Raw genomic sequence first — 13,805 nt, forward strand, 5'->3', positions numbered from 1 at the left:
CCTTTGGTGCTGTTTTTTCTTAACTGTACAAGTTCCAATTATGATGTTTCCTGTGTTTATTTATATCAAGAAAGTATGTGACATAAACATCCCAAGTGTCAGTCTAGGGAAAGTAAACTGGGAAAAGGCAGTATGTTTCTGAAAGAATACCACCTCTGCCCTTTTTTTTTTCTAATTTCTCAGAATTCAGTTGGTTAGAATATGTAGGGGAAATGTTCCCACTGTAAGTGAATACATAGAGACATCTCTTCTTCATTTTCCCTATAATAAAGTGGAGTTCCAGAAGCCACATGGGTCAGGATTTAAGTTCTGGATCTGCCAACCACTAGCCTTGGGCAAATTATTTAGTCTTTTTGGCTATGTGTTTCCTTATCTATGAAATGGGAATAATAATAATGCCTTCATCATAGGGTTGTTGTAAGGACTGAAGCCCAGGGTTGTAATAGGAACTCAACAACTTTTGTTAGGCCTATACTCCAGAATATGTATCCCCGTTATCCTGATGGGAACAACATATTTAATTTCACACTTTTAATTTCCCCACCGCACTCCTTTCCTGGTTTCTGCTTAAAACTCCAACAAAGCTGTATGTTTGTGTTTTTCCAGTTTTCAGTTAAGCATATCCATGAAATCAACCTCAAGGGAAACAGGAGCAGGAAGGATCTGGAAGGCAATAGCTGTGCCTTATGTTCGAGGGGTTACCAATCTTTCCTTTTTAGTTAGTGGTGGCCATTTTTGCGATAATGGTCTGCCTTCTGTGAAGTTGGACTTGAAGTACAATGGTGTATATTCTTATGGAAAATCACTTTATGACTAAAGAATCATATATGGTTATAAATAAGTGATTATAATTTATTTATTGACTTTTTCTATAATTGATCATTTTTTCCCCTAACAGTAAAATCAATGAGTTTAGCTTCAGATTGCTACCTATGTTATATAGCACATATCAGAAAATCTATCATGGAGGAACTTTTCTTATTTTCAGATATTTTAGTTTCCTGTAGACAAGGAGCCATCCTCCGTAATATGAGACAGTATTTGCATGAGTAATTTATTGCAGATACAAATTAAGGCTACCAAATTCAATCTACCAATTGTATATTGAGTTTCCACTGTGGCCAGACACTTCTCTAAACAGTGACTGTTAAAAAATTAGTAAAACAAGGCCAGCGCCGTGGCTCAATAGGCTAATCCTCAGCCTTGCGGCGCCGGCACACCGGGTTCTAGTCCCAGTCGGGGCGCCGGATTCTGTCCCGGTTGCCCCTCTTCCAGGCCAGCTCTCTGCTATGGCCCAGGAGTGCAGTGGAGGATGGCCCAAGTACTTGGGCCCTGCACCCGCATGGGAGACCAGGAGAAGCACCTGGCTCCTGGCTTCAGATTAGTGCGATGCGCAGGCTGCAGCGCACTGGCAGCAGCGGCCATTGGAGGGTGAACCAATGGCAAAAGGAAGACCTTTCTCTCTGTCTCTCTCTCACTGTCCATTCTGCCTGTCAAAAAAAAAAAAAAAAATTAGTAAAACATTAACCTTGCAAAGCAGCAGACTTGGAAGATACATGTTTATGTATTTATAATATACATTCACTTAATTTACAACTTAATATACCCCTCTTAATACTTATATTTTATAGCTCTTGTTAGCTGATAATATTTATAGCCAGTGTTTTGTGATCATTTCTTTGGTTCAACTTCAGAATTCTTCTTGACCCAGCATCACAGAAGGCTGCCAAAACTCAACTTCATTTGTTATCAGTGCTACAGTAAAGGTATCTTACAGTGTTGCTTTAGAAGCTGAGAAGCCCCAAAGACTTGCTTTGTATAAAAGTGAGTGAATGTAAAGAAGTACAAATGAATTCAATCTTTTGGGTACTAAAAAGGACATACTAAAATTAAAATAATATACACCAATAGGTACAAGTTTAATATAGATCAATAATTAGATAAAAGGGATTTTGTCTTATATGCACTCTGTGCTGTTGTTTATGGTTTAATATTGGTGTTTTCCAGATAAATACAGGTTTAGCTTCAGGAAGTAGTGTGCTAGTAAATGTGAAACCTTTGCATTCAGAGATTTGTGTGTATTCTCTGATTGCGTGGTGTAAATCCCCCCACCTCAGCTGATTTAGACATGTGCCATTAAAACACTTCCTTCAGCACACCTCTAGCCCTGTATAGCTCTCCAAATGACCTCCATGTGAGTTAGCTAGGTCAATCTGTACTTGGAATTTTTATCTCTGTCCTGTTCAATTTGTTCTTCCTTTTCGTACTATCTCTCTCTCACCTCTTCTTCACTCCCGTCTTCTCACCTGTAATACAAAACTGCAGGAGCCAGCGCTGTGGCATAGTGGATAAAACTGCTGCCTGCAGTGCTGGCACCTAATATGAGTGCCGATTTGTATCCTGATTGCTCCACTTTTGATCCACCTCCCTGCTAGTGTGCCTGGGAAAGCAGCGGAATATGGCCCAAGTCCTTGGGTCCCTGCACCCTTGTAGGGAACCCAGAAGAAGTTCCTGGTTCCTAGCTTTGGAGTGGCCAAGCCTTGGCCATTGCAATCATTTGGGGAGTGAACCAGCGGATGGAAGATATTTCTCTCTCTCTCTGCCTCTGCCTCTCTGTAACTCTACCCTTCAAATAAATAAATGAATATTTAAAAAAGTGCAAAACTGCAGTATGAAATTGAAGAAATTACGTGTACATTGGGGTATCGTCTATATTTCTTAAGGTTTTGGCAATCCACTGTTCCCTCAATACTGAACAATTATTATAGAAATACACTAACACTTTGCTATTAAAATGTAATTGCCATAAAATAACTTGGAATTGAATGAATTTTCTTTTACAACATTGCAGAGCCAATCAGAAGTTTACTTAAATTTATAAACAAAGTATTTAGAACAGATGGGTGACTTTAATTTCGCTCTCCAAAGATACTCTTTAAGGTGTTTACCAAGAAGGGTAGGGATATCAGCAGGAAAAATTAGCACTAAGGTGTGGGTTTGAGGATGGGCAGAATAAACATTGAATTGAAGAAATTATTGATTTGTTGAAACTCCTTTTACTCCCACTTACAAAGCCACCACCACACCTTCCCAGGTTAGGAGATAAAATATAAATAAATATTCGTGAGTCCACAGTTAGCCCAGCTGTGGCTGTGTACCTTGTCTCTGAATTTTGAGGTGAGGTAGTGCAGAGAAGGTGTATTTTCCCAAGTCCACGATTATTGATATACAGGGGTATCTCTATTACAGAAAATGCTTTGGCTATCTCCTGTAGTATTTTTTTTTTTTAAGATTTATTTATTTGAAAGCAGAGTTACAGAGAAAGAGAGAGAGATGGCAAGAAAGGTGGCGGGGGGAGGGGGTGAGAGAATCTTTCATCCATTAGGTCACTCTCTAGATGGCCGCAGTGGCTGGTGCAGGGCCCGAAACACTAGGGCCATCTTCTGCTACCTTTCTAGGTGCATTAGCAGAAGCTGGGTTGGAATCAGAATATTTGGGACTTGGACTGGAATGCCAGCATTGCAGGATGTGGCTTAACTTGTTGTACCACAATATCTGCCTCCATATTCTAGAATATTAACTGACATAAGCAACATCACCGGAATCTAAAGGTGGGACTACCAAGAGTACACAATTAAGTAGATCTCCAGATTTCCAAAGTAGAAGAGAGACTGGATCCCCCTTACCACTCACCTTAGAGAACATTTTTAGGGAGTCAAATGCAGGAGTGATTATTTAACCTGTTGAAGAGAAACAACTGAGGTTGCAAGATTTTTTTTTAAAGATTTGCTTATTTACTTGAAAGGCAGAGATACAGAGAGAGAAGGAGAGAGGTTGGTGGGGGCGGGGAGCAAAATCTTCCATCTGCATGTTCACGCCCCAAATGGCCACAATCCTCAATGGCCTGAGCTGGGCCAGGCCTAAGCCAGGAGCCAAGAGCTTCTTCCAGATCTCCCCTGTCTGCCACATTAGTGCAGGGGCCCAAATACTTGGACAATCCTCCACTGCTTTCCCAGGTACATTAGCAAGTAGCTGGATTGGAAGTGGAACAGTTGAAGTTCAAATCCATGTGAGATGCCAGCATTGCAGGCCAAGGCTTAACTTTCTACACCACAGCACCAGCCCTTCAACATTTCTTAAGGATTACCTTTGAGCACTGTAGCTCTGGATGATATAATTTAAACATCTTCCATGTGTGACCTTTGAGCTAATATGGTCTTTAAAATAGTCCATAAAAGTGCTTTCCTAAGTGCATACTTTTTGGTGAAATTGAAAGAAAAGTATTTGTTAAAATGAATGTATGTGCAGGATATTTGGGGTAACTATTTTAAGTAGCTTTTAAGTTGTCAACTCTAATTTGTTCTTTCATCTCTTGTTATTTATACCTGAGAAACAGTTTGACTTCTATTTTTCCTCATTTTAAGACTTTATATTTTAAGTTAAAAATGGACAGGTATTAATCAGGATTGCAGTAAGTAGACACAAATTTGTGGGGAGGCAATATGCTATGGTTATATTTGGCATGTAAAAATGTTACCACAATGCTTAAATGTTTTTAAAACATTCAAGTTTAACTTCCCATTAGATATTGCTGGTTAGAAGAATGAACTTTAAGATCAGAAACACTAAAATAAATAACTTTTTTTTCTGGTTCAAATAACCCAGTACTGAGAGAATTTCATCTGGTTTAATGTAGAGTTATGGCATTATTAGATCACAGTGGATTATATAAAATTTTTTCATCTACTTCCCTCTCGCAATTTCTCTGTTAGATTCTGTGAAAATGGCGAATGATTCATGGTTGAATGGTTTTCTGTTGTTTCACCTTATGATGGTTTTATTAAAAAATAAAAAAAATTATAGTTTGACTTCTCTGTAGGGCTGATCATAAACTCTAGAAGCAGAAAGGATTGCTTGCTCTTTTGACCCTAGTAATCGCTTCCAGTTTAGAAGCCTTGATGTCCAGAGTGCACTGGTAAGGTTTCACTCTCTCATCCTAACACCCCTCTGGCAACTTAATAAGTCATTTAAAAAATTTGTATCCAGATGCACCACAATTGACCTAATGATTATAAAAGGAAGAAATTCATGATTTATATTTATTAATGCAGTCATGGTAATTAGATACAAAATTAAAGATGAATCTCTATAAGCAGGCTAGAAGAATAAGGCATATTATCATCTTTATTATACAAAAAAGTAAACTGAGAATTTGAATAAGTTGACCAAGATTGCATAGTTGAATTAATTAAATGCAAATGTGTACATTTCGCTGGAAAGGATACTACTTCTACTTATCTTTCGTAAAAGGAAAAGGGGTCATGTAATTTGATTCTCCCAAAGCTTCAATTTTTTTCCCTAATTTATTCCTATAAGAAAAATATTGTTACTGGTAAAAAAAAAAAAAATAAATAGAGAGGAAAGCAGATGCGATATAAATGAGTGGGGTTCATAATGGAACACTGCCTTAATTAGTAGAATCAAACCGTTCAAATATTAAAGTACCAAATATATATTCAAGAGTAATTAAATGAATGCATATAATATTTGGATTGCCTTACAGAGTACATTTTTAGACAAAAGATGTGTTTTTTCTTGAGAATAATATGCTCATACTAAAGGAAATAAAGTAACATGAAATTAGTCTTTTGACTTCTGATTTTATTATATGCCTATCCTTCACACCTCCTGTGAATTTTGGCCTTTGAGTTCCAATTGAGAGGTGCTGTGGGTTTGCCTACTGTTAAAAGATTATGTAGCTATGGAGAGTTAAATTGACCTTGGGAGTGAGTCCAGGATGATTCCAGTACCCCTTCCCAGTGCTGCTTCCTCTGAAGTTATTGAGGAGGAAGGAACTGGACAAGGTATGGGACAAGGCAGATGAGAGATACTTGCTTGTCATCCCAAATTAGAATTCTGATGTATTTTTCCAGTTGCAAATATCAATAGGAGAATAACTCAACCTTCCATCAGAGATTGTCCGTAGATGTATTGATTATGTTCAACCCACTCATAGAATGTGCCTTTGTGATCTTTCCACTTTGGGTGTATTGGCTGTATCAGCATTGCAAGAGTAAACTATTTTTGCGATGAGCAATAACATCCATGTTTTCTTGTTGTAAGTAGCATAGTGCACTGTAGTCTTCTTAATTATCTCAGTATCATTAAATCTTTACTTCAAAACATTGGATGTTTTGGCTCTTTGACGGTTTGAGGAACAGAATGATAATCTTACATCCTAGTGTTACCTAGTAGGTTGCAGGATAATTGGACATATGGTCATTAATTCATCATGACTTGTGACTATCACCAGCAGATTTTAGGCAAAACTGGGAAAGAGGAGTCAATGTGTAAAAGTGTAAATAGAATTACCTTTCATACTTCTTACATTCCATTTGTGGGAGGTTCTCAGCAGTGAAAAGTAAGTGTTAAAAATTCCTTTAGGGGGCCAGCGCCTCGGCTCACTAGGCTAATCCTCCACCTAGCGGCGCCGGCACACCAGGTTCTAGTCCCGGTCGGGGCACCGTTTTCTGTCCCAGTTGCCCCTCTTCCAGGCCAGCTCTCTGCTATGGCCCGGGAGTGCAGTGGACGATGGCCCAAGTGCTTGGGCCCTGCACCCCATGGGAGACCAGGAGAAGCACCTGGCTCCTGCCTTCGGATCAGCACGGTGCACCGGCCACAGCGTGCCAGCCGTGGCGGCCATTGGAGGGTGAACCAATGGCAAAAGGGAGACCTTTCTCTCTGTCTCTCTCTCACTGTCCACTCTGCCTGTCAAAAAAAAAAAAAATTCCTATAGGATAGCACTTGAAAAATCCATACTCTGTGGAAAATTATAACTTGAGTACGTAGAAGGGAAAAAAACTCCAAACATATTTAGAGAATCTTTGTTTTAACCACATGACAACATTTCTTGCCATTACTTTTGAGTGATTTATGAGCACTCCCTTGTGGCTGTCTATTAGAACCACTTGAAATAGCAAAGAAAAGCTACAGGAAACTTAATTGTCTGGCTTGATATAACTTGACCACAGTTAAAGTGTGTCATACTGGTAAATACAGTGTTGTAAGGCATACAAAGTATCACATTTGCTTCTCTTCTGCTGAAAATAAGAAAAAATGCTCATTTTTTACTTTAAATATGTAACAATACAAAAATAAGCTGCTTAAGCCCAAAATTTCAATTATGTATAGGAATTACAAGTTAATTGTATCTAAATTATAAAACTAAGGCATTTTTAAAAATCAGTATCTATAAAGAGTACTATAATTACTTTTGTCTTTTTCCTAAAACATCTTAATAAGATTATGCAGAGTCACATATTCCACAAATATCTTGGAATCTTGAGTCTCCTGAACTTTGTGACTTGATGTTCCTACCTCTAGAACAAATCTCAGGAAAAAAAGTTGCATATGAACCAAAATTGTATTTCTCTAAGACTTTTTTTTTTTTTAGCTTTCCCAAAGTTTGTCAACAGAGTTGTACCCCAATTCACATTTTAATAAGAGTTTTCTATTTGCATGTCATTTTCTTTTAGGAACAACCGTAATTCTTTACATCTTACCAAAATTTAGCACCTTCTTTGGATTATTTCAGAATTGAAGAATCTCAGTCAGGTGATTGACCAATGTGCAAGGATCAAAGTCAAGCATTTCCCAGGATTCTGACCCTCAAAATGAGGGTCAGAACCAGCCAAATCAGGTCACAAATCCACTTAGTGCCCTTTTGGTATTGGCATTTCCATCTTGATTTGCTGATTTAAGTCCACATATTGGGAACAACAGCAATTGACTTCACACAAAAGGCATATCGTGATTCATATGTACAACCACACATATGTTGTGACGGTTTAAGGGAAAAATTGGATTCATGGTTATCTGCTATTGTTATGCCTCTGGCAAGGTGCCATTCGGTTAAATTAATTTAGATTTTTATCTTCTAGTATTGAATAACTACATTTTAAATCATTTAGGGGGAAATTCTAAGGACGGCCTTGGACAATTATGAACAGAATACACATTCAGTCAGTTTCTTAAAGAAGCTTATATGTATCATAACCTTATCAAATGCCAAATCTATGCTAAGAACTTTTAAAAATATTTTTATTTCTCAGTTAATTTTCATAAAAACCTTAAGAGGTATAAGGATGAAGACACCGAGTGCTATCAGTTGTGATGCTGAGATTCAAATGAAGCTGGGTCTGTCTAACTTTAGCACTCACGTTCTTAATGCATTCCAGATGATTCTTACATGTTGGACTTCATTACTCATATAAAAGTAGCTTTAGTCTCTACATTGTGAAAAGCTTAGTGTACTCTTTGGCACATGAGAAACACTCAACAAATCATTTCTTTTGTTATCTCCCTCACTCTATTGGATGTTTTTCTCCTCTTGCCTCATTTTTTTCTGAGTACCTTTGCCACTTTTTTTTTTTTTTTGTATTCCTCTAGTTTCATATTAACAGAGTGAGAGTAAAAGAGAAGAACATGGAGCAAATCCAAAACCAAAAGAAAAATGAACCAGGAAATATGGAAGCAATAGAGATATGAAATAATACTTGCCTCATAAGGTGGTTGTTAATTATCCCATTTTGTTATATCCTCAGGCTTTTGCCTTATTCCCAGGTCATATTTATATAGCTGCCAGAGAAGGGTTTTAGCAGAGATTTGAACCATTGGATATGGGTGTGGGTGCCAAGAACATATTATAAGGATTGGCCTATCAACTTTCCTAATCTTATCATTCCCAAGTTAAACACACATGCACACACACACACGTGCACACACACACATTCATATTGATTAGTTTGGTCATTGTGAAGTGGGATTTTCTGCCACAGTATTTGAGACTTCCTATGACATTAGATGTAATAGATCCAAAATGAAATTGTCTTTACTCCTTCTCTACCAAACCTACGCTCTACTTCATTTGCCCCATTTCTGAACATGGTTACAGAGTTCCAGTGTCTGAGGTTGGAACCATAGTGTTGCTGTTGTTTCCCATTTATCCTGCTAGCCAATAACTATTTTAATGTCTCTTGGAAATATCTTGCTAATTCTCTACTACTCCTCTGTCAACACTGTAGGAACCCAGTCTCATCTCTGTGACTTTAGCCTGGAGTTCCTCTTCCAGCTGCTTAGCTAGCCTAGCTTGTCACCACCTTTTTCTTCCCAAAACTAGCTTACATATGAAGGGCCTGCATCTTACGTGTGTTGCTTCCTAGGAAAAGTTATTTAATAGTATTCCTCTCTTTAGAACGCAGCAATGATTCCATATTCAGACTTCTTTGCCTAGATTTTTAGTATAATCCAGACTATCCTTACTTACTTCAATTGAGTTCCCTCAACTGAAATATAACAATGCACACTCCCTTTTCCAGTTTTGTAATGGTCATGCAAATATTACTTAGAAATAACAAAGGGTACATCCGTGGATTCTGGTATGTGCCAGACAATGATTGATGCGCCTTACATTTATTTCATGAGTCCTTTTTTAGATAAGTTATCTGAGAGCCTGTAGCTTTGTCAATGTGCTCACAGTCATGACTGACTTCTAAGGAGTGCTTTATAAGCACCAAATGCTTGTTGAATGAATACATTCGTTTTTCCCTTCTCAATTTTAACTTTCTGGAAGGTTTAGCCTGTCTTATTTTTCCTGTCTCCCAGGGACCCCAGTGCTGTGCTGGGTGTGTGTGTGTGTGTGTGTGTGTATATATATATATATATCTGGTGATTACATGTAGGGGAGGCCAGGCCATCTGTCTTACAGGACTTTGATGAGAAAATACCTTCTTGTAATATAAACATAAGTATAGTTCAACCAAAGGGCAGTATAGGTTCAGGTATGGAAGGGTATTAAGCAGGTAAATACAAAATGAAACTAATAATCTGTTTATTTGGAAATGTAAAAAGCTATCTTTTTTGATCAGTTACTATATATAGTTCTTCAAGAAGTTTGTGCAAAATTGAATTGAAAGGTAATTTTATGTTGGTGCAGAAAATTTTTGAAGTCCATAAACAGTTTTTTTTCACAATATGTATTTTCACACTCTTTGAAAATCCTTCATATATGGAAGGCACTGAACTGTGTTTTAAATTCATTACCTCTGGAACCAGTGCTGTGACTTAGCAGGTAGAGCTGCTGTCTGCAGTGCCAACATCCTATATGGGTGCCAGTTCGAGTCCCAGCTGCTCTACTTCCAATCTGGCTCTCTTCTGTGGCCTGGGATAGCAGTAGAGGATGGCCCAAGTCCTTGGGCACATGCAACTGCATGGGAGACCCGGAAGAAGCTCCTGGATCCTGGATTTGGATTGGCACAGCTCAGGCCGTTGTGGCCAATTGGGGAATGGACCAGTGGATGGAAGACTCACACACTCTCTCTTTCTCCCTCTCTCTCTCTGCCTCTACCTCTGCCTCTGCCTCTCTCTGTGTAACTCCAACTTTCAAATAAATAAATAAACCTTTAAAAAAATTCATTACCTCTTGAGTCCTTAAAAATCAACTTGTTAAGTAGATAATGTGGTTGCTACTCAGAGCAGTTAAAAAACAACCCTCAAAAAAAAAGAACCTGGTTTGTTTGTTTGTTTGTTCCTTTCTTTCTTTCTTATTTATTTATTTGACAGGTAGAGTTATAGACAGTGAGAGAGAGAAAGGTCTTCCTTCTGTTGGTACACTACCCAAATGGCCGCCACTGGTGGCACTGTGCCTATCCGAAGCCAGGAGCCAGGTGCTTCCTCCTGGTCTCCCATTCGGGTGCAGGTGCCCAAGCACTTGGGCCATCTTATACTGCTGCTTTCCTGGGCCACAGCAGAGAACTGGATTGGAAGAGGAGCAACCAGGACTAGAACCGGGGCCCAAATGGGATGCTGGTGCCGCAGGCAAAGGATTAACCAAGTGAGCCATGGTGCAGGCCCCAAGAACTGGGTTTCAATCCAAGTATTCTTCATTTCCAGTATATTAAGCATAATATTGCCTCTTGTCTTCAATCTCATTTTTTCTTGTGTTTCCCCACTTGAGAAATGTTTTCAAGTTTTAGTTCACTTGTTTGGAATACATCTGCTGTGCTGGTGAAGTACTTATTGAAGTTACCAACATAAAGTAACCAATCATTTAGTAAATGGTAGTCTTTATTATTGCTGTTCCACCAAATGGCAGGTTCATGATACCTTTTTTTCCCTTTTGCAAACTTAGCTTTAAAGGTAGAATTAACTAGTGTGTGTGTGTGTGTGTGTGTGTGTGTGTGTGTACTGGTGCAAAGAGGTTTGCAGAGAGAATTAAAGGTGACCTACTTTATCATTATTTCCAGTAGGACACTTGCATTATATATCTGGCAGCATGTCTGCCTAAACTCACAAATCAGAAATTGGTGATGGATGTCAGAGATACCTGCAGTTGGCCCTCAATGTCTTTGAAAAGACTTTGAGTATTGATCTACTTTGTATGCTTAAGGATTTCAGGTCCTCTTTACAAGAGCTATTTCATTTTCTTGAAAAGCGGGGCAATGATAAGACTATGGGGAGTTGCAGTCAACATGTTTTTGTTGTTGTGTATATTATCTCTGTATTTTTAGTTTATGGAATTGAAGAACTAAAACTTATCTTGAAGCTAAGCAATGTAATGAAAGTTTTTAAATTTTGATAACATTTCACCCTTAAAGATGAGTTAAATTTTGTTAATGGTCTCCTTTTTATTTTAATGCTTTCTAAAGAATTTTTATTTCCAAAAAAAAAAAAAAATCAAGATTCCTTCCAGCATAATGTTATCCTTAGAACCAGAATCTAGTCCCTGGCCCTTGTACCTTGCACCTTCTTATAATACTCTTACAGGCCAATATTAAAAGATTTATCCATTTTAAAGTTTAAATCCTGATTTAAAGTTCTAGAGAAATATTTTTCATTGAAATCCAATTAGATACTATTTTAGTAGGATTGGAAATATTATGAGAACATTTCATGCAGATCTCAAGTGTGAGAAATCTAATTAAATAGAGAGAAAAAAATGAAACTTGGTTTGTTTTGCAGCTATACAGTTATAACATTCTAGTGGCAAAATGGGAGAGCTATTCTGTGGTTCAGTTTTAAAATGATTCTTGAAGTGGCTACAGTGAACCAGTATAATTAAAGATTTTCATAAATTCAATGCCCAATGTACTGTTACTTAGTTAAGTCTTAGAAGAAATTTAATTATTCAAACTAAGATTCCAACAAAATTAATTCTTACTTTCAAATTATTCACATTGTTGTTACAACCAAGGGAACTAATATGTGGAAAAAAGCTTAATTATAAAGTAGAAAAGTATTATGCAACATGTAAGGTATTTTTATAGAAGGAAACAAGAGACAAAAGCTTTCTGTATTCAATAAATTGAATAAAGGAGCTATTTTTGAATTGTTGGCATGAAATTATGCAGAATTTAATATATGTGCATTTTTAATTTCAGATTCAAAACGCTAATGATGTTTTAATTGCACCACTTGAGAAATTTCGAAAAGAACAGATAGGTGCAGCAAAAGTAAGTGTCGTATTTTATTATTCTTCAGATATTCTTCTGATAATTAAAGGTGACATAATTTCAGATGTTAACATTTTTGAAATGTTAGGATGACCTTCCAAAGAATTCTGTACATCATTTTAAACTTTTTTGCATAGAACATATTACAAAGATTAAAATTGTTTTTTACATAAAAGATTATTTTTGGGTTAACATTTTTGCCTAGAAGTTAAAATGCCTGCGTCCCACATGAGAATATCTGGATTCAAGTCCTGGCCAAAGTTTCTAGTTCTAGTTTCCTGCCAATGCAGACCCTAAAAGGCAGTAGGTGACTCCTACAGTTAACTGGATTCATGCCACCCATGTGGGTACCCAGGCTGAGTTCCCACCTCCTGGCTATGGCCCCACCCAGCCCCAGTCATTGTAGGGGAGTGAGGCAGTGAATGGAAGTCTTTGCTTTCTTGTTTGCTCACTCTCTTTCTCTTTCCTTCTCTGCCTATCAAATAAATACATTTTTAAAATAAGATACCATTTTCCTACTAGGCAGAGAAAAAGCATGTTTTAACTGAGTTCCTTCCATTCTAACAATAACAGGAAATTGACTGTTTTTTTTTTTTAAAGATGATTATTTATTTACTTATTGGAAAGGCAGAACTACAGAAAGAGGGGGAAAGACACAAAGAAAGATCTCCATCTGCTGTTTCACTCCCCAAATGGCTGCAACAGCCAGGTCTGGGTGAGGCCAAAGCCAGGATCCAGGAACTGCATCCTGGTCTCCCCATGAGTTGCGGAAGGCCAGCCTGCAATATGGGCTATCGTCTGTTGCTTCTCAGCATGTTAGCAGGAAGCTGGATTAGAAACATAGCAGCTGGGACTCACTTACTGTCCAATATGGGGTACAGTGTTGCAAGAGGTGGCTTAACCTTCTGCACCACAATACTGGCCCCAGAAAATTAACTATTTTGAAGACAGGATAAAATTATGAGAAGTTTTATTCCTAATACCTAAATAAAATAAAAATTTGGCAAATAATCTATTGAAAATTCAGACAATAATTGTAAGATAACTTCAATTATTCTTTGTATTTTCTTATTATTAATGAAAACATGTTTTTGTAGAAAATATTTTAGAAATATTTGTCACAAGATCTTGGATTAATGTTTAATTGATTATGGTCCAGATAAAATTTCCCTGAGCTTAAGTATCTGAAATTTATTTGTATTCTGTTTCTTAGTTCCACATTTTAACTACTTGTTCAACATCATATAGACACATACAATGTAGAGTCTCCAAACTAGAACCTACCATCTCCTATCC

The 13,805-nt window shown here is 37.5% G+C and overlaps 1 protein-coding gene across 3 annotated transcripts in view; it reads left to right on the top strand.

Moving 5' to 3' along the window:
* ARHGAP42 (Rho GTPase activating protein 42) overlaps window positions 1-13,805 on the top strand; it is a 307,262-nt gene that overhangs the window by 164,415 nt on the left and 129,042 nt on the right. For 2 of the 3 annotated variants that reach the window (XM_002708607.6, XM_017343749.4), the window contains one exon: window positions 12,438-12,509. The exons of the other annotated variant lie outside the window; for it this stretch is intronic. In XM_002708607.6, the coding sequence (XP_002708653.1) occupies window positions 12,438-12,509 (72 nt within the window). The remainder of the gene's footprint in view (window positions 1-12,437; window positions 12,510-13,805) is intronic. 3 annotated transcript variants of the gene reach the window in all.

The sequence above is a fragment of the Oryctolagus cuniculus genome, chromosome 1 (genome assembly GCF_051225735.1).
Source record: "Oryctolagus cuniculus isolate XC-2025 breed Fujian yellow rabbit chromosome 1, ASM5122573v1, whole genome shotgun sequence".
Taxonomy (NCBI): Eukaryota; Metazoa; Chordata; class Mammalia; order Lagomorpha; family Leporidae; genus Oryctolagus; species Oryctolagus cuniculus.